The sequence below is a fragment of the Heterodontus francisci genome, chromosome 20 (assembly GCF_036365525.1).
Source record: "Heterodontus francisci isolate sHetFra1 chromosome 20, sHetFra1.hap1, whole genome shotgun sequence".
Lineage (NCBI taxonomy): Eukaryota > Metazoa > Chordata > Chondrichthyes > Heterodontiformes > Heterodontidae > Heterodontus > Heterodontus francisci.
In genome coordinates, this window is record NC_090390.1 from 63,723,356 (window position 1) to 63,742,141 (window position 18,786).

Sequence of the window (18,786 nt, forward strand, 5' to 3'; positions counted from 1 at the left end):
CTCCAAACTCCATTCCCTAGCTACCAACTCCATCCCTCTCCCTGGCAACAGTCCAAGAATAAATCAGTCTACTCACAACCTTGGTGTGAGCTCCTCCAAGAGGAGCTTCCAATCACATATTCGTGTCATCACTGCCGCTTTCCACCTCCGTAAAACTGCCCCACTTCGCCCTGTCTCAGTTCATCTGCTGCTGAAACTCTCTGAACAAGCCTTGGTTACCTCTGGACATGACTATTCCAACGCACTCCTGGCTGGTCTTCAACATCTACCCTCTGCAAACTTGAGGTTATCCAAAACTCTGCTGTCCGTGTCTTAACTCGCACCAAGTCCCGTTCACCCATCGCTCTTGTGCTCGCTGACTCCAGCAACATCTTCCTTCTAAATTTCTCACCCTTGTTTTCAAATTCCTCCCTGGCCTCAGCGCACCTTATCTTTGTAATGTGCTCCAGCCCCACAACCCTCCAAGATATCTGTGCTCCTCTAATTCTGGCCTCTTGAGCATCTGATTTTAATTGCTCCACCTGCTGCCTCGGCCCCAAGCTTGTAATGCCCTCCTTAAACCTTTCCTTCCTCCTTTAAGATGCTCCTTAAAACCTACTTCTTTGACCAAGCTATTGGTCATCCGACCTAATATCTCCTACTGTGGCTCGGTCTCATTATTTGTTTTAAATTGCTGCTGTGAAGCGTCTTGGGACCTTTTATTATGTTCAAGGCGCTAAACAATATAGAACTTGTTGTCGATGCACTGCATACAATAGAAAGTTGGAAGGGCAGTAAAAGCTGACAACTGTCGGAACCTACAAGCGTTGTGATGAAAGCAAATCATGGATTTAGCATTATGTGATGAAAGATATTTTTGGGGATGGGGGCAGATAAACTGAAAAGGGCAGCTAAGCACCTTCCAAATTAAGTATATGTAATATTAGTGGCTAATTACCTATTCTGGTTTAATCCATAATCAAAATTTCAATTTCACTTTATAGCTATTTTGACACCATTCATACAACTATGTTGCCCATTTTTCCTCCCCAATATTTAGTACCTTACATTGCTATCAACTTAGATTTATATAGCACCTTTAACATGGAAAATTGTCCCAAGGTGTTTCAGACACAGAGTAAAAAAAAACATGGATACCAAGCCAAAGAAGGATATATTCGTAGAGATGACAAAAGAGGTGGGTTTTAACAAAGGTCTTAAAAAGGAGGAAAGGGAAATGGAAGGATTTAGGGAGAAGGTTCCAGAGGATAGGGCCTAGACATCTAAAGACATAGCACCAATGGTGAACAAGGAGGCCAGAGCCAGAGGAAGAGAGTGTGCAAGGGAGAGGGTTGTAGAACTGGGAAAAGTTCTAGAGATAGGGAGGGGCACGACCATGAAAGATCAGAAGCACATGAAATGTAAATACTTTTAATTGCAAAGTATTACACAATTGCTGGCTGGTTGCTGCAGAGCAGCAATCAACAGAACAATCAACAAAGCAAGCTGGATGCTGAACTACACAACCAAGTACAGCGGATAAGTCAAAAAATGGCATGATCAAATTGCAGAATGCTCTGAACAGATTGCAACTTGAATACTGTGTCCAGTTGTAGTCACCTGACACAAGGCAGACTTCTCAGTCATTTAAGTTTTATAAAGGGCAACAAGGTTAATCCTTAGCAGCAAATTACTAAGTTAAGAGCAAAGACAGGATATTTTCAGCCATGAAAGGTGTACCTTATCCTGTATAAGCTAGTCAATGTCACAGAAAGCATTGAAATCATTGAAGAATCACATGTTGCAAGGAGGAAACTAGAGATTTGATCGAAATGAATGAGTTAGGATAGCCTTGCTTTTTTTGGGATCTTCTCATATTAAACATCTAGCACACAGACAAATAAAAGTCAAGAATATTAGTCAACATTTGATTGTTTTTCTTTCTGCAAAGCCAGAGAAGGCCAATGAAAGGCACTGGACGTGGTTCAAAGTTTTATTTGCATGTTGTTATACTTGAAGAACCACAGAATTGTTACAGCTTAGAAGGCCATTGGGCTGTCCTGTCTGTGCTGGCTCTCCAAAGGAATTTACCCAGTCCCACTCCCCTGCCTTCTCCCCGTAGCCCTGCACATTCTTGTTAGATAACAATCCAATTCCAGCTTGAATGCCTCACTTGAAGCTGCCTCCACCACACCCCCAGGCAGTGCATACAAGAACCTAACCACTCGCTGCATGAAAAACTTTTCCTCATGTCTCCATTGCCTCTTTTGCCAATTAACCTAAATCTGTGCCCTCTTGTTCTCTATCCTTCCACCAGCAGGAACAGTTTTGACCTGTCTACTCTGTCCAGACACCTCATGATTTTGAATACCTCAATCAAATCCCCTCTCAGCCTTTTCTTCTCCAAGAACAGTCCCAATTTCTCTAATATATCCACATAACTTAAGTTCCTCATTCCTGGAACCATTCTCGTGAATCTTTTCTGAATTCTCCCTAATGCCTTCACATCTTACCTAAACTCTGGTTAAAGATGTTCATAAATGGAAATATGCGCACACAACTCTAAGAACTAAACTTGCACACAAGTTCTGAAATCTTGAAACTTTTGATTTCACATATACAAAAGTAAAATAATCTCACCGTTAAATTGAGGTAATAATGAATAAACACGTTCTACAACATAGATGATTAAGAGCTATTGTCTGCCAAACAATCAACATTTTCCTGTAATAATTAGTAGCCTTTGACTACAAATAAAACAAAATCCAAGAATAGTGGATCTCCCCACAGCATTGCTTGCAAGTTGAGCTTGTGTCTGGCAAAGCCACTGGGGAGGGTATCACTCTGAGTGAGTGTGAAATAGAAGAGCAGGGACATAGGTAGATCAGGAATACAAGATAAATGAGCACTTGTGAGGTGCAGTACTTCAGCAGAGTTCAAGGCTTGCAGAACCCCAACTCTATACCAGGGTGCTGTAAATGAAGTTGCAGGTTTGAGCAGGTAAAGCTTTCTAAACCTGACTCCTCGACACAGTCAACACATTGCTCAACTGAAAATGTCAAACAAGTAAAGCAATATCATCAAAGAGCTTTCCCCCCCGTGGCCAAGGTTTCTGTAGTCATAATCAAAGAAAATTATTTTTGTTGCAATCACCCCTTCAACTTTCATCTCGCCCTCGCACCACCCCCACTCCCCCCTCCACCTCTCCAACCCCACTAAAGGATTGTGAGGTGAGATAGAGAGAAATTTCTTTTACAGAGTTGTACAGCATGGAAAGCCTTACAGCAAGAACCAATTGGGGGAAAAGAACATTGAATCTTTTAATGGAAAAATGAATAAACTTCAGTAGCCAATGAAGATCCAGGTTTATGGGGAGAGAAAGGGCAACAGGATTAATGTTGGATCACTGTTGTCAAGAGCTGACACAGATATAAAAGGCCCAAGTGCTTACTCTCTGTTGTAAATTTCTATAGTTCTATGAGGCATTAAATGATCACCAACACGTCCAAAAGTTTGATTTCAGCCTGAAATTTGAATCACTTCCAATGCAGGGCAGGCTTCTCAAAGGCATTTGCTATTTTTTTTTTTTAAAAAGGAGTATGCCAAAAACAAGCTACATTCATTTTTTAAAAACCTGATCTTTAATCATGAACATTTGGCTGACTACATTCATAGGCTGTCAGTGCCTCCCTGTTTCACATGAGGAATGCAAGTTCCTTGCCTAGGTCTGTCAGGACGGAAATGCCAAGCAGAAGCCCAAAGTATCTCCAGAAAGGACAGAAATGAACAGAAGTTCAAAAAAAAAAAGCAAAAGTTACCAAGTTAGTTTCAACTTCTTAGGCATCAACTGGAGAACATTGCAGGTCAACTAATATTCTTTTATATTGCAAATGGCACACTACAAATAGAAAAGTTGACAAAAAGAAAAACAAATTTGAACTAAAAGTATCCACATTTTACAGTAATTTTCTTCATATTGGAGATCAAAACTAGTTCTGTTACATGAGTTTACATTCAAAATCACAATGATAGCTTACCTGTTTTTTAGTGTTGATGTATAGCTTTTCTGTTTCGGAACGCTTTTTCAATTCATCTTTCAAGTTGTCTTTCTCTGCACATATCTCCACAATCATTTCTTGATGCTTCCTGTTTTCTTCCATCAGTCTGTAATGTAAACACAACAGCAAAAGTTTCAGACTAATGGTATTCACGCTTTCATATAATGAAAAGTTAGTAAATTTGATTGACAAGAAAGTCTTTGCATTTGTAGTTTTGCACAACTATGAGTGCTCCCAACTAAATTTCTGTGAGCTCAGTTATAGCAGACAAACTTAGGAACTTTGTCTTGATAAGGATAACTATGATACAATTTAGGAGGGCTTTTTTTTTGCAGTGAAACAGGAAAACTTTTTTTTCTTAAAATACATGAGGTGATTGAAAGGCCCAGATGGAATTGTATAGCACAGTAGGTTAAAACTCACTACTTTTTTTTTTAAAAAGCAGTATCTTAAGTCTAACCTAGACTGATGGAGGAAAGTACATGCATTCAAAGCAAAAGTATGAGTCCCAAGCATTGAGCCTAGTCAGTCTTAATTTTTTGAGATGGTCTTAGTACAAAGCTGTCAATATTTCAACATCGTTGACAGTCTCACTCCGAAAGAACACAAGAAATAGGAGCAGAAGTAGACCATATGGCCCATCAAGCCTGCTCCAGCATTCAAAACAATCATGGCTGATCTTAGGATTCAAATCCACTTTCCTGCCCGCTCGCCATACCCCAAACCCTTTATAAAAAATTGTTTTGTGGAATGTTAGCTGTGACAGGAAGCAGTAGAGAATGCATTTCCAAGGTCAAGGTTAAATCATGGGATTTTTGCTTGTGCACTCGAAAACAGAATGTTTCATAGACAGAAAAGTCATGGGCATGCAATAACAGCAGCAGTGAAGCAACAAGTTTTAGTCAATATGTGGAGTATATTATCTGCGTATCCATATGTATTTTAAAATAGTAATATAGAATACAATATCCCAGAAAAAAAAACACTTCTCCAGGAGTGGAAGAATATGGATATACCATCCATAGTCATGTGTAAAATTTACAATTTACCAGGTAATATTCTATTAAGTCACTTTCATCATCCCCATCTTTCCCAACCTGCTACCTATTCCAGTCCCCACAGTTCCCAGCTTCCTTTAGCAATGAAGGGACTGCTACTCTTAATAAAAACACTAATGTGAAGGCACTTGCAAGATAAAATGCACATTTTTGTTTTTAAACATTTGATGAGGATCTGTCCAAATCACTCATGAAAATAAGCAAGTGACCTTTTAGTGTGCAGTGACATTATTGTTAATGAAGCTTGTGTTTGGCTCCCATGTACTAGACCAGTGGGTTGGATTAACCGTTACATTTTCACAATTGTTGCTCCATCTGCTACAAAACTGCTCATTTTTTTTTTAAATTGCTGAATAATTTCAAATTCAACCTTAATGTGCATGTTAACAATCTACAAACATAACCCACGTATCCTGATAGCCTCCACACAATGAAACTAAAGCCACATGGAATTTCTGTGGTGCTGTGAGGAAATTGGTTATTGAAACTCAACAATTAACTATCAAAAAGACACATTACTTGCATTATATTACATTGTTGACAAATCAGAAGTTGCAGGCAACTATTGTACACATTATACATACAAATTATTAATCCTCTAATGTCACTGCTATATTGAATATGTACGTGAATGTTCAACTTGCTTAGAGTGAAAGCATTTTGAAGATGTAAAGTAAGTACTGCTACACAAGAGGATGTTGTGCTGAGCCCCAGCTACTTTTGCTTTTCCTCATTTTAAATAATCTGCAGGGCTTTCAGATTACATGACATTTGTCCATTCAAGATAAGCTTCAGTTTGGCTCAGTGGACAGCACTTGGCATCTGTCAGAAGCTTGCAGTAAAAAGCCCCACTATTGACTGGGACACATAATCTCAGCTGACACTTCAGTGCAGTGCTCAGAGTGCTGCATTGTTGGTGGTACCAGCTTTCAAATGAAACGTTAAACCAAAAGCTGTCTGCTTAGCTGGATGGAAAGGATTATTCCAAGTATATTGGTCAACATTCCTTCCTCAACAACACCAAAAAGCAGATTATCTGGTCATTCAATTCAGGATTATGAAACTCTGTGTCCAAATTGGCTGCTGTATTTGCCTACACTACAGTGAGTGCACTTCAAAAGTAATGCATTGACATTCAATGGATATGATGATGCACTCTTTCTTGAACGGTAGAGAACAGAAAGAAAGAAAGACTGGCATTTACATAGTGCTTTTCACGACTACCGATTTCTTAAAGCACTTTAGAACCAATGAATTACTTTTGAAGTGTAGTCACTGTTGTAATGTAGGAAACACAGCAGCCAATTTGCCCACAGCAAGCTCCCACAAATAGCAATGTGATAATGATCAGATCATTGGTTTTTGAAATGCAAACTGAGGAATAAAGATTGGCCAGGACACCGGGGATAACTCCCCTACTCTTCTTCCAAACAGTGCCATGGGATCTTTTATGCCCTGTCTGCCCTCTCAGGCAGACCTCTGTTTAACCTCTCATCTGAAAGACAGCGCCCTCCAACAGTGCAGTGCAGTACTCCCTCAGTACTGTTCTGGAATGTCAGCCTTGAATCAATAAAACATATAATTTTCATGCACTCTTGCACACTTACCCAACCCCCAGCCCCCAACCATGAAATTCAAATGCAATAACATTATAATAAGCATTACAACTGTACTTGACTACATAAACATTAACAATGGATATTAATCATTTACAGAATAAATTACAGAAACTTTTTTCCAAAAATGTAAAATTTACAATAAAGAATTCTTCCTATTAAAGTATTACCTAATGGAGATTTTCAAAATAGAAGCTCTAATTATTTAGCATCTATACATTATAGTCTCTTGATCGCTAAAAAAGAGACACATGCAGAAGCTTTTTGTCTTTGGAGTGTCTCCTGACAACGCAGCCAAGCGCCAACGTCATCAGTGCAGTCCGAATTGCGCACATGCATGGCAGGTATTCATCCTCGCACACGTGCAAAATGCATCCGAGCTTTGCCAGCATGTGTGCAAGTATGTAATCACGCAAAAGGGATGTCCGCCTCCGGCGCCAGTTTTGGAAAGTGGCCTCAATCGCCACTTCTCTTCCCCGCTCCCGCCTGCTCGCTGCTCCATTTCACCGCTCTCAACTGGACGCTGCTCCATCCTACCATTCACTCCTGCCTCACTGCTAGCATCCTGCTCCTCACTCCCCCTCATCCCCCCAATCCACCACTTATCTGAGCGGCGAGACAGGGAAGGAATGGCGACCAGTTGGGCGTGGGAGAAAACGGCAGGATGAAGTGGCGAGCAGTGTGAAGCGGTGGGAGGGAGTGGCAAATTGAATGCGGCAATCGCAGGAGGGAGCGGGTACTGTTGTGGGGAGGTGGGGAGGGGGTGGTGGTCATTCAGGGATGAGGTGGTTTGGGTTCAACTCTTTTGTGTTAAATTGAGCTGCGCCATCTATATTACCGGCAACTGCCTGAGATGTTGCAGACAGTGGCGTTTCTGTCAATTGAGGTTGCATTTGCACATGTGCCAGTACTGTGCCACCTAGTTGTTGCATTGTCAGCAAATGCAGCCTTGTGTCTTGCACTCATCAGGACAGAAGCAAAAAGGAAGCAACAATTTACACTGCATGAGAAAAGGGTGCTGATTGGTTGGCAAGTCGACTCTGGGGTCAAGGCATTGGCATGGAGGAAGCACCAGGGAACTATTAACACTCACACTTTTATTCAAATAAAAAATGGTACAATGCCTGGACATGTTCCTTTTGCCTGCAGAGGACAGGTGACGGGGTAGAAGGCGGTTTGGTGGAGAACAAAAACAGCCGAAGGGGTGCCCATGAGTGAGGGGAGGAAGGGGTGGGGAGGAGGGGGCAGCGAGGCAGATGAGATGATGGAATTGCTTGCGTGGCAAATAGGGAGGGACAATTATTTGATACAACTTATTATTCGAAAGCTATTCAATTGTGCTATAAAGATTACTGTATTTAAATGGAAAACTTTTAGAAAAGCGGTCAGGTGCATTAAAAAGAATGTCAGTGTTGATTCTATAAACCAAGATGGTAATAACAGTCTATACCCTTCAGTATGTAGTCTATATAGTCTAACTCCAATAGGCATGCCACTACACAAACTTAGACTCAAGGAAGGAGCAATTCTAATATTGCTATGAAACATGAATCCTAAACAAGGCCTTTGTCATGGAACAAGATTCGTAGTTCAGAAGCTCTTCTCTCTTGCCAAACTGTAACACCTGGCACCAATTCAGGGCCCACTTTGCCCGGGTACCAGCCCCTAATTCAGGGCCCACTTTGCCCGGGTACCAGCCCCTAATTCAGGGCCCACTTTGCCCGGGTACCAGCCCCTAATTCAGGGCCCACTTTGCCCGGGTACCAGCCCCCACTTAATTGATCTTTTCTTTGATGATAGATGCTAAAATTATAACAGGTAGATTTCAAGGAAACAAAGTTTATTCCTCGAGTAATATTGAACACATTGGATGTAAAGCTGCCTTTTCAACTCAGGAGAAAAACAGTTCCCAACTGGACTTTCATATTCTATGACTGATAAAGTCACAAGGCCAAAAGCTTCACAAAATTTGTCTTTATATTCTTGGGCCTGTTTTTACAGCTCCACAGCTATCTCTAGTTTTTTTTTTCCCCAAGAGTGAGAAGTCTGGTTCTGTTTAAGTCTGTGAAAACATAACTAGAAGTACTATAATTCAAGAAGTACTATTGCAATAAAGATAATAATTTGACCACAAATGTTTTGCGGGTCTCTGCTAGTATTAAACAACTCCTTCTTGGTTTCCCTTTTCCAGCCTATATGTAAACCTATGAAGCACTTGCCACAAATAGCTTGAAATTATGACATGAGAGCAAAATTGCATACTTCCTGCAGCTGGTTAATAAATTCCACATACCCCAACAAGATTTCTTCCACTAAACCAAGATTAGACACTAACTCCACTACACAAATGCAGTACCTAAAATCCAGCATAAACCGATGCCAGCAGTTATTAGGTGCATGTTATTTTTACGCAAAGTCACATCTCAAGTCCTCCCAAAGCACTTGAAATACATTAATTTGTTCTCCAGAAGAGGCCAAACCATCCAATTCAGTTTTAAGTATCACGAGTCTTTTTAAACAGCATGTTGGATTTTGCACCTTTATTCGCATTTGATACACTTTTTAAAATTTGCGTCAAAATATTTTGAAATATATTTTGGTCTCATCTGTCTACGTTAGAAATCCTTTAGAAGTAATTAGATAGCAAGGCGGCAGGATACCATTTGTAAAGTAAGCAAGCATTGTTCTGGTCAGGAACTATGCTTTCTGTCTAGCTTTACAGGACTCCCAATTTTACTATATTGAGAAAAGTAAAAAAAGTTACTGCAAATCTTTTTTTTTTAAATTCCTTATTAAAATGTGGACATCACTAGCAATGCTCGAATTTTTATTGCCCGTCCCTAGTTGACCTGCAAAGATGCTGATGGGCCACCTTCTCGAACCACAAGCGGCTTGAGGGGCTTGCGAGGGCACTTCAGAAGGTGGTTAATTATCGACCATGTTCATACAGGACTAGAATTACATATAGATACATAAAGATGGCAGGTTTCCTTCCCTAAAAGGCCATTGTGAAGCATTTGGATTTTTACAACAATCGAACAGTTTCTGATTAATTTTGTTAGCAGCTTTGTATTTTCAGATTTCTTTTTAAAAACTCAAATTCTCAGACTTCCATGTGGGATTTAAAGTCACATTCTCTGGATTATTAGCCCAGGTCTTTGGATTACTAGTCCAGCAACACTTCTGTACCCACCATTCTTTAGCTATTTAAAAAAATCTTGGCTCATTTGTAGCCAAAACACCAGATTGAAAGCATTTGTATTCTACCAGAAAGCATTTTTTCCGACTGCTTTCTGAAACTATAGTAATCACTTTAGATGTATCTAGTAAACTGAATTGCAGTGGTATAGGTTTCTGCTTGAGCCCTGTGCTTGCGACAATTGGGCAGACAAAGGCATACTGCACTTCACAGAAAGTGACAGTTCACTTGCAGGAAAGGTCTCCGGCACTGAACCTACAGAAATGATCTGCTATTAACAATGCCCAAACAGGTCCAGCATCTACTGTTCTAGACTCTAGTGGCACAAGAAATTTCTTTTGTATTATTGCATACATTGATATTGCTGAAACTATAAACCACGTTCAGAATCTAAAAACAAATGATATGCGATTAACACTTACTTCTTTATTTTCATTTCTTGTTGGAGACATTTACTTTGTATTGACTCATTCAATATAACTACCGCACTGCTTTCTTTTATAATTCCATTGGGTAAACTGCAGCTCACAGAGGACTCCGTCGAAAAAATGTTAAACTCTGACTCTAGTTCATCAAGCAATGCATCCTGAGAAGATTCATGCTCCATCCTGGACATCAGATCCTTGGTCGTCTTTGTATCAAATGGACTTTCAGAATCAAATTTGTTAGAAGGGTGAGACATGCATTTGGTCCAACCAGTAGGCTCTGCCTGCCTTGATGCCTCGGATATAGGACAATGTGTTTGATTATTGACAGTTCCAGTAAGTTCTGTACAGTCGCTAGCTTCTGGCTTACTTTCTGATGCTATTCCCGTACAACTTTTGAAAGCTGCTAAAGCACATGGTTCTCCACTTCCACCATGATCTGCCAAATTATTCATAATCTGTTCAACCTTTTCTCTTTTCAGTTGTGCCTCAGCAGTTCCGTGTTCATGTTCTGCATTTATATCCACTTTCAGTTTCAGTGTTTTTGTTTTTGAATCTGTCTCTGACTCGAGACCTGTGTCGTTTAATGCACCAGTTTCTGTTGCTGTTCCACCATTATTAATAACTTCATTAATTGTGGCAGTGTCAATCACTGACAAATTTACTTCCTCATTATCACTGCTCGACAGCTGTTCATTGGCCTCCACAGCAACCTTTTCATTTGGATGTTGTTCCATTCTCAGTCATTCAAATATTTATCCTGTAACAATAAAAACAAAATGGATATGTTGGAGAGACACGATCATACACGCGTGCACTGAATAATGTATTGAAAATGAAAGGTCATTTGTCCAGACAGCTGTTTGCCTCAATGGGGAAGGTTCCAGAAATATAAACAGATCTCCCAATAGCTCCACGTCATGGCTTGCTTCAAGTCTAATAACTGCAATATCTGTATCATGTATTACGAAACAGTCATGTTTTAAGTGATACACTAGTCTGATTTTTACAATTAGAAAAACATAAAGATGGAAGTTATGAATATCATAATTTGCAGTTTAGCCAAAGTAATTGACTATTGCACACCAAAATCTTGACCCAAGAGGTAGGTTTTGAGCAGAGAGGGGTACAGCGGTGGAGAAGCTTCAGAAGCAAATACCAGAGAGAGGCAACCTTTTAGCATTATTCATAATTTACAGCATTGTACGAGTATGAATGAGAGGACTGAAACGCGAAAAATAGCTCACAAACATCCAAAATGAATTCTCTTAATCTCCATTACATTCTGAGGAGGATATTAATTTGATGCAAAGGTAACATATAGCTCCTCATTAGCAATATACTGAGACACAGAAATGAAGAATTTCTTCAAATAGCATTTGTCAATGATAAACAGCAACAGTGGGATGAAGAAAAAGAAAATGGCACAAGAAACAGTTTAGCTTTATAATGCAGTGTGGGTGGAGTGCAGAAGAACATCTGGTTGTGAATCAAGTACAACCTGCTAGTACCTCAGCATTTCCACAACAAATGCTAGATCTGGGTGGCACAGTGGTTAGCACCGCAGCCTCACAGCTCCAGCGACCCGGGTTCGGTTCTGGGTACTGCCTGTGCAGAGTTTGCAAGTTCTCCCTGTGACTGCGTGGGTTTCCGCCGGGTGCTCCGGTTTCCTCCCACAGCCAAAGACTTGCAGGTGATAGGTAAATTGGCCATTGTAAATTGCCCCTAGTGTAGGTAGGTGGTAGGGAATATGGGATTAAATGTAGGATTAGTATAAACAGGTGGTTGATGGTCGGCACAGACTCGGTGGGCCGAAGGGCCTGTTTCAGTGCTGTATCTTTCTATGACTCTATGAATCTTATTTTAACACTATTAAAAAAATTGCAAAACCCAGACTCTAAAATGCAACCTTGCTAACTTAATGTTTCCGATGCATAACAACTTTAACAGCAGAGCAGATATAAAAAAAAAACACTTGACTTACTATGTCAGTGCTGGAAGCAATAGTTTAAGTTATCACATCTCACAAACCAAGCTTATCTTAACTGCAAATGGAAGTTTACATCAAGAGATTAACCACAATTCAAGATCATAGAAAAAACATCTCTATAAGGAAAGCGATTCAATTTCATTGCAAAGATTTACTGCATTTCAAGTCCTTTATAAATCTTCCCTTCATACTTGTGCCAATTTCTCCAGCAGGAAGTTAGCTCATGTGCTCCCTTTAACCCATCATACAATAACCTCTTGCACGCAAGTTCACACACATTAGTTCAGTGTCCTCTTTAGTAACAATAGAAAATGCTGAATGTACGCAGCACGTCAATCAGCATCTGAAAAGTGTAAAGCTGGATTATAGCATTTTGTACCTGTACCCTTCATCATGACTCAGTCTGAAACATCATCAAAACCAATTTTCTTTGTACAGATGCTGATTGACCAGCATTTCCTGATATTATTTCAGATTTACTGCATCTGAATTATTTTTTTTTAATTCATTCGCAATATCTCCAGATGAAGTAGCACAGAAAGCAGGAAACTACAAGCCAGTTAGCTTAAAGACGGTGATATACTCCTCCTGCGCTATGTGGGAAATCAGGGACGCTTCCAGTCTATCCAGTGCAGGAAGTGTATCCATCTGCAGCTACTGGCTACGCACATTATGGAGCTGGAGCTGTAGGTGGATTCACTGTGGAGCATCCACGATGCTAAGGACATTGTGGATAGCACGTTTAACGAGGTGGTCACAACACAGGTAATGGCTGCACAGGCAGAAAAGGGATGGGTGACCACCAGACAGAGGAGCAGGCAGGTAGTGCAGGAGTCCCCTGTGGCCATCCCCCTCTCAAACAGATATACTGCTCTGGATACTGTTGTGGGGGGATGGCCTCCCAAGGGAAAGCAGTAACAGCCAAGTTCGTGGCACCACAGATGGCTCTGCTGCACAGCAGGGTGGGAAAAGACTGGGAGAGCCAGTGATAGGAAATTCAATTGTAAGGGGAACAGATTGGCATTTCTAAGGCCGCCAACGAGACTCCAGGATGGTATGTTGCATCCCTGGTGCTATGGTCAAGGATGTCTTGGAGCAGCTGCAGGACATTCTGAAGGGAGAGGGTGAAAAACCAGTGGTCGTAGTACATGGCGGGAACATCGGCAGAAAAAGGGATGAGGTCCTGCAAGATGAATTTACGGAGTTAGGAGCTAAATTAAAAAGCAGGACCTCAAAAGGTAGTAATCTCAGGATTACTTCCTGTGCCATGTGTTAGTGAGTAAAGGAACAGGAGAAGAGACCAGATGAATGAGTGACTGGAGAAATGGTACAGGAGGGAGGGATTTAGATTCCTGGGACATTGAGACCAGTTCTGGGGAAGGTGGGACCTGTACAAGCAGGACGGGTTACACCCAGGCAGGACCGGAACAGACGTACTCGCAGGGGCGTTTGCTAGTGCTGTCGGGGAGGATTTAAACTAGAATGGCAAGGGGATGTGAACCTGTACGGGGAGACTGAGGAGGAAACAAGGATAGAAACGAAAGACAGGAAACAAAAAGGCAAAAGTGGAAGGCATAGAAATCAAGGCCAAGAAACAAATAGAGCCATAGTGCAAAATAATGCTAAGATGACTAAGAATGCTAAAAAGACAAGCCGAAAGGCATTGTGTCTCAACGCGCAGAGTATTTGCAATATGGTAGGTGAATTAACCACGCAAATAGCTGTAAATGGATACAATATAGTTGCGATTACAGAAACATGGCAGCAAGGTGACCAAAGATGGGAACTGAACAACCAGGGGTATTCAATATTTAGGAAGGACAGGCAAAAAGGGAAAGGAGGTGGAGTAGCATTGTTAGTAAAAGAGGAAATCAATACAATAGTGAGGAAGGATATTAGTTCAGAGAATCCTGATGTGGAATCTATATGGATGGAGCTAAGAAACATCAAGGGGCAGAAAACGGTTGTGGAGGTTGTACATAGACCCCCAAACAGCAATGGTGATGTAGAGGATGGCATTAAACAGGAAATTCGAGACTTATGCAATAAGGGTGCAACTGTAATTATGGGTGACTTTAATCTGCATAAAGATTGGACAAACCAAATTAGCAATAATACTGTAGAGGAGGAATTCCTGGAGTGCGTACGTGATGGTTTTTTGGACCAATACGCTGAGGAACCAACTAGAGAACAGGCCATCTAGACTGGGTATTGTGTAATGAGAAAGGATTAGTTAACAATCTTGCTGTGCGGGGTCCCTTGGGCAAGAGCAACCATAACCTGATTAAGATAGAGAGTTGATTTAATGAAGAATTCTGAGACTAGCAAAGGAAACTATGAAGGTATGAGGCACGAGTTGACTATGACAGATTGGGGAACGTTACTTAAAGGGTTGACAGGGGACAGGCAATGTCTAGCATTTAAAGAGCGCATGGATGAATTACAACAATTATTCATTTCTCTCTGGCGCAAAAATAAAACAGGAAGGGTGGCTCAACCGTGGCTTACAAAAGAAATTAGGGATAGTATTAGATCCAAGGAGGAGAAATATAAAATGGGCAGAACAAGCAGCAAACCTAAGGATTGGGAGCAGTTTAGAATTCAGCAAAGGAGGACAAAGGGATTTATTAAGAAGGGGAAAATAGAGTAGGAGAGTAAGCTTGCAGAGAACATAAAAACTGATTGTAAAGAGAAAAAGATTAGTGAAGGCAAATGTGGGTCCCTCACAGTCAGAAACGGGGGAATTTATAATGGGGAACAAAGAAATGGCAGACCAACTAAATGCATACTTTAGTTCTGTCTTCACAAAGGAGGACACAAATTGCTTTCAAGAAATGCTGGGGAACATAGGATCTAGTGAGAAGGAGCAACTGTATGAAATCAGTATTAGTAGGGAAATGGTGTTAGGGAAATTGATGGGATTGAAGGCCGATAAATCCCCAGGCCCTGTAATCTATATCCCAGAGTACTTAAGGAAGTGGCCCTAGAAATAGTAGATGTATTGCTGGTCATTTTTCAAAATTCTATTGACTCTGGAACAGTTCCAATGGATTGGAGGGTAGCTAATATAACCCCACTGTTTAAAAAAAGGAGGTAGAGAGAAACGAGGGAATTATAGACCTGTTAGCCTGACATCAGTAGTGGGGAAAATGCTAGAGTCCGTTATAAAAGATGTAATAGCAGAGCATTTGGAAAACAGTGACAGGATCGGACTAAGTCAACATGGATTTATAAAAGGGAAATCATGCTTGATAAAACTACTGGAATCTTTTGAGGATGTAACTAGTAGAATAGATGAGGGAGAACCAGTGGATGTGGTGTATTTGGACTTTCAGAAGGCTTTCGATAAGGCCCCACATAAGAGATGTGCGTGCAAAATTAAAGCACTTGGGATTCGGGATAAGGTTCTGACATGGATAGAGAACTGGTTGGCAGTCTGGAAATAAAGAGTAGGAATAAACAGGTATTTTTCCAAGTGGCAGACAGTGACTAGTGGGGTACCACAGGGATCAGTGCTAGGACCCCAGCTATTCACAATATATATTAATGATATCGATGAGGGAATTAAATGTAATATATCTAAGTTTGCAGACAACACAAAGCTGGGTGGTAGTGAGCTGTGAGGAGGATGCAGAGAAGCTCCAGTGTGATTTGGACAGGTTGAGTGAGTAGGCAAATACATGGCAGATGCAGTATAATATGGATAAATGTGAGGTTATCCACTTTGGTGGCAAAAACAGAAAGGCAGATTATCTGAACGGCGATAGATTGGGAAAGGGGGAGGAGCAGTGAGACCTGGGTGTCCTTGTGCACCAGTCACTGAAAGTAAACAGGCAGTTAAGGCGGCAAATGGTACGTTGGCCTTCATAGCGAGAGGATTGGAGTACAAAAGCAAGGATGTTGCTGCAATTATACAAGGCCTTGGTGAGACCACATCTGGAGTATTGTGTGCAATTTTTTCTCCTTACCGGAGGAAGGATGTTCTTGCTATGGAGGGAGTGCAGCGAAGGTTCACCAGACTGATTCCTGGGATGGCAGGACTGACGTATGAAGAGAGATTGGGGCATTAAGCTTGTATTCGCTAGAGTTTAGAAGAATGAGAGGGGATCTCATAGAAACCTACAAAATTCTAACAGGACCGGACAGACTAGATGCAGGAAGGATGTTCCCAATGGCGGGGGAGTCCAGGACCAGGGGTCACAATCTAAGGATAAGGGATAAGCTGTTTAGGACTAAGATGAGGAGGGATTTCTTCACTCAGAGTGGTGAACCTGTGGAATTCTCTACCATAGAAAGCAGTTGAGGTCAAATCATTAAATATATTCAAGAAAGAGTTAGATATAGTTGTTAAGGCTAATAGAATCAAGGGATACGGGGAGAAAGCGGGAACAGGTTACTGAGTTTGGACAATCAGCCATGATTGTATTGAATGGCGGAGCAGGTTCGAAGGGCTGAATGGCCTACTCCTGATCCTATTTTTCTATGTTTCTATGTTATAGCAGGGCACTTACAAAAATTCAAGGAATCAGGCAGAGTCAACATGGTTTTGTAAAAGGGAAATCATGTTTAACCAATTTATTGGAGTTCTTTGAGGGAGTTACATGTGCTGTGGATCAAGGGGAACCAGTGGATGTACTGTATTTACATTTCCAGAAGGCATTTGATAAGGTGCCTCAAAAGTTATTGTGGAAAATCAAAGCTCATGGTGTAGGGGGTGACATATTGGCATAGATATAAGATTGGCTAGCTAATTAGAAACAGAGTAGGCGTAAATGGGTCATTTTCTGGCTGGCATGATGTAATGAGTGGTGCGTCACAAGGATCAGTGCTGGGGCCTCAACTTTTTACCATTTATATAATTGACCTGGGCGAAGGTTACTAAATTTTTTGATGACACAAAAATAGGTAGGAAAGTTGCGAAGAGGACATAAGGGGGCTACAAAGGGATATAAATAGGTTAAGTGAGTGGGCAAAGATCTGGCAAATGGAGTATAATGTGGGAAAATATGAAATTGTCCATTGTGGCAGGTAAAATAAAAAAGCATATTTTCTAAACGATGAAAGATTGCAGAGCTCGGAGATGCAGACGGATCTGAGTATCTGAGTGCATGAATCGCAAAAGGTTAATATGCAGGTTCAGCAAGTAGATTAGATTAGATTAGATTAGAGATACAGCACTGAAACAGGCCCTTCGGCCCACCGAGTCTGTGCCGAACATCAACCACCCATTTATACTAATCCTACACTAATCCCATATTCCTACCAAACATCCCCACCTGTCCCTATATTTCCCTACCACCTACCTACACTAGTGACAATTTATAATGGCCAATTTACCTATCAACCTGCAAGTCTTTTGGCTTGTGGGAGGAAACCGGAGCACCCGGAGAAAACCCACGCAGGCACAGGGAGAACTTGCAAACTCCACACAGGCAGTACCCGGAATCGAACCCGGGTCCCTGGAGCTGTGAGGCTGCGGTGCTAACCACTGCGCCACTGTGCCGCCCACTGTAAAAACCCTTGAAAAGGTTACACCTTGTTAAATGAAGTGTAACTAGGAAAGCTAATAGAATGTTATTCTTTATTGAGAAGGGGAATTGTACACAAAAGTAGGGAGGTTATGCTTCAGTTATACAGGGCATTGGTGAGACCACATCTGGAATATTGTGTCCAGTAGTGGTTTCCTCATCTAAGCAAGGATGCAAATGCATTGGAAGCAGTTCAAAGAAGGTTTACTAGGCTAATACCTGGAATGGGTGGGTTGTCTTACGAGGAAAGGCTGGACAGGCTCGGCATGTATCCACTGGAGTTTAGAAGAGTAAGAAGTGACTTGACTGAAACATAAAATATTCTGAGGGGTCTTGACAGGGTGGAAGTGGAAAGGATCTTTCTCCTTGTAGGATAATCTAGAACTAAGGGTCACTGTTTAAAAATAAGGGGTTGCCCATTTCAGACAGAGATGAGGAGAATTTTCTCTCAGAAGGTCATGAGTCATTGGAACGCTCTTCCTCAAAAGGTGGTGGAAGCAGAGTCTTGGAATATTTTTAAGGCAGAGGCAGATAGATTCTTGATAAGCAAGGGTGTGAAAAATTATCAGGGGTCGGCGGGAATGTGCAGTCGAGATTATAATCAGATCAGCCATGATCTTGTTGAATGGCGGAGCAGGCTTGTGGGGCCTACTCCTGCTTCTAATTTTTATGTACGTATCACCCATTTAAAACTTTTCAGAGTATGAGATCACAAGTTTGCACAAATAAATTCCTGATCCAATGCACACTTAGTATGATGAAGATTTGTTTTAAAACTTCTGTCTGTGGAAATCAACACATCAGATATTTCAATCTATTCCTGTATGGCAAAAAATATACTCATTATGACAAGACAGTAATTCAAGATCAAGATTCAATTTAAATTTATACAACATTCTAGCTATCTATCTGCTTCTGAAACCTGTGATCTAG

The 18,786-nt window shown here is 41.1% G+C and overlaps 1 protein-coding gene across 3 annotated transcripts in view; it reads right to left on the minus strand.

The window, feature by feature from the left end:
* Nucleotides 1-18,786, minus strand: part of ccdc186 (coiled-coil domain-containing protein 186) — a 130,478-nt gene that overhangs the window by 86,262 nt on the left and 25,430 nt on the right. For all 3 annotated transcript variants that reach the window (XM_068052950.1, XM_068052951.1, XM_068052949.1), the window contains exons 2-3: nucleotides 10,333-11,095; nucleotides 4,017-4,143 (exon numbers count right to left, since the gene is read on the minus strand). In XM_068052950.1, coding sequence (XP_067909051.1) covers nucleotides 4,017-4,143; nucleotides 10,333-11,072 — 867 coding nt within the window. In that variant the 5' untranslated portion in view covers nucleotides 11,073-11,095. The remainder of the gene's footprint in view (nucleotides 1-4,016; nucleotides 4,144-10,332; nucleotides 11,096-18,786) is intronic.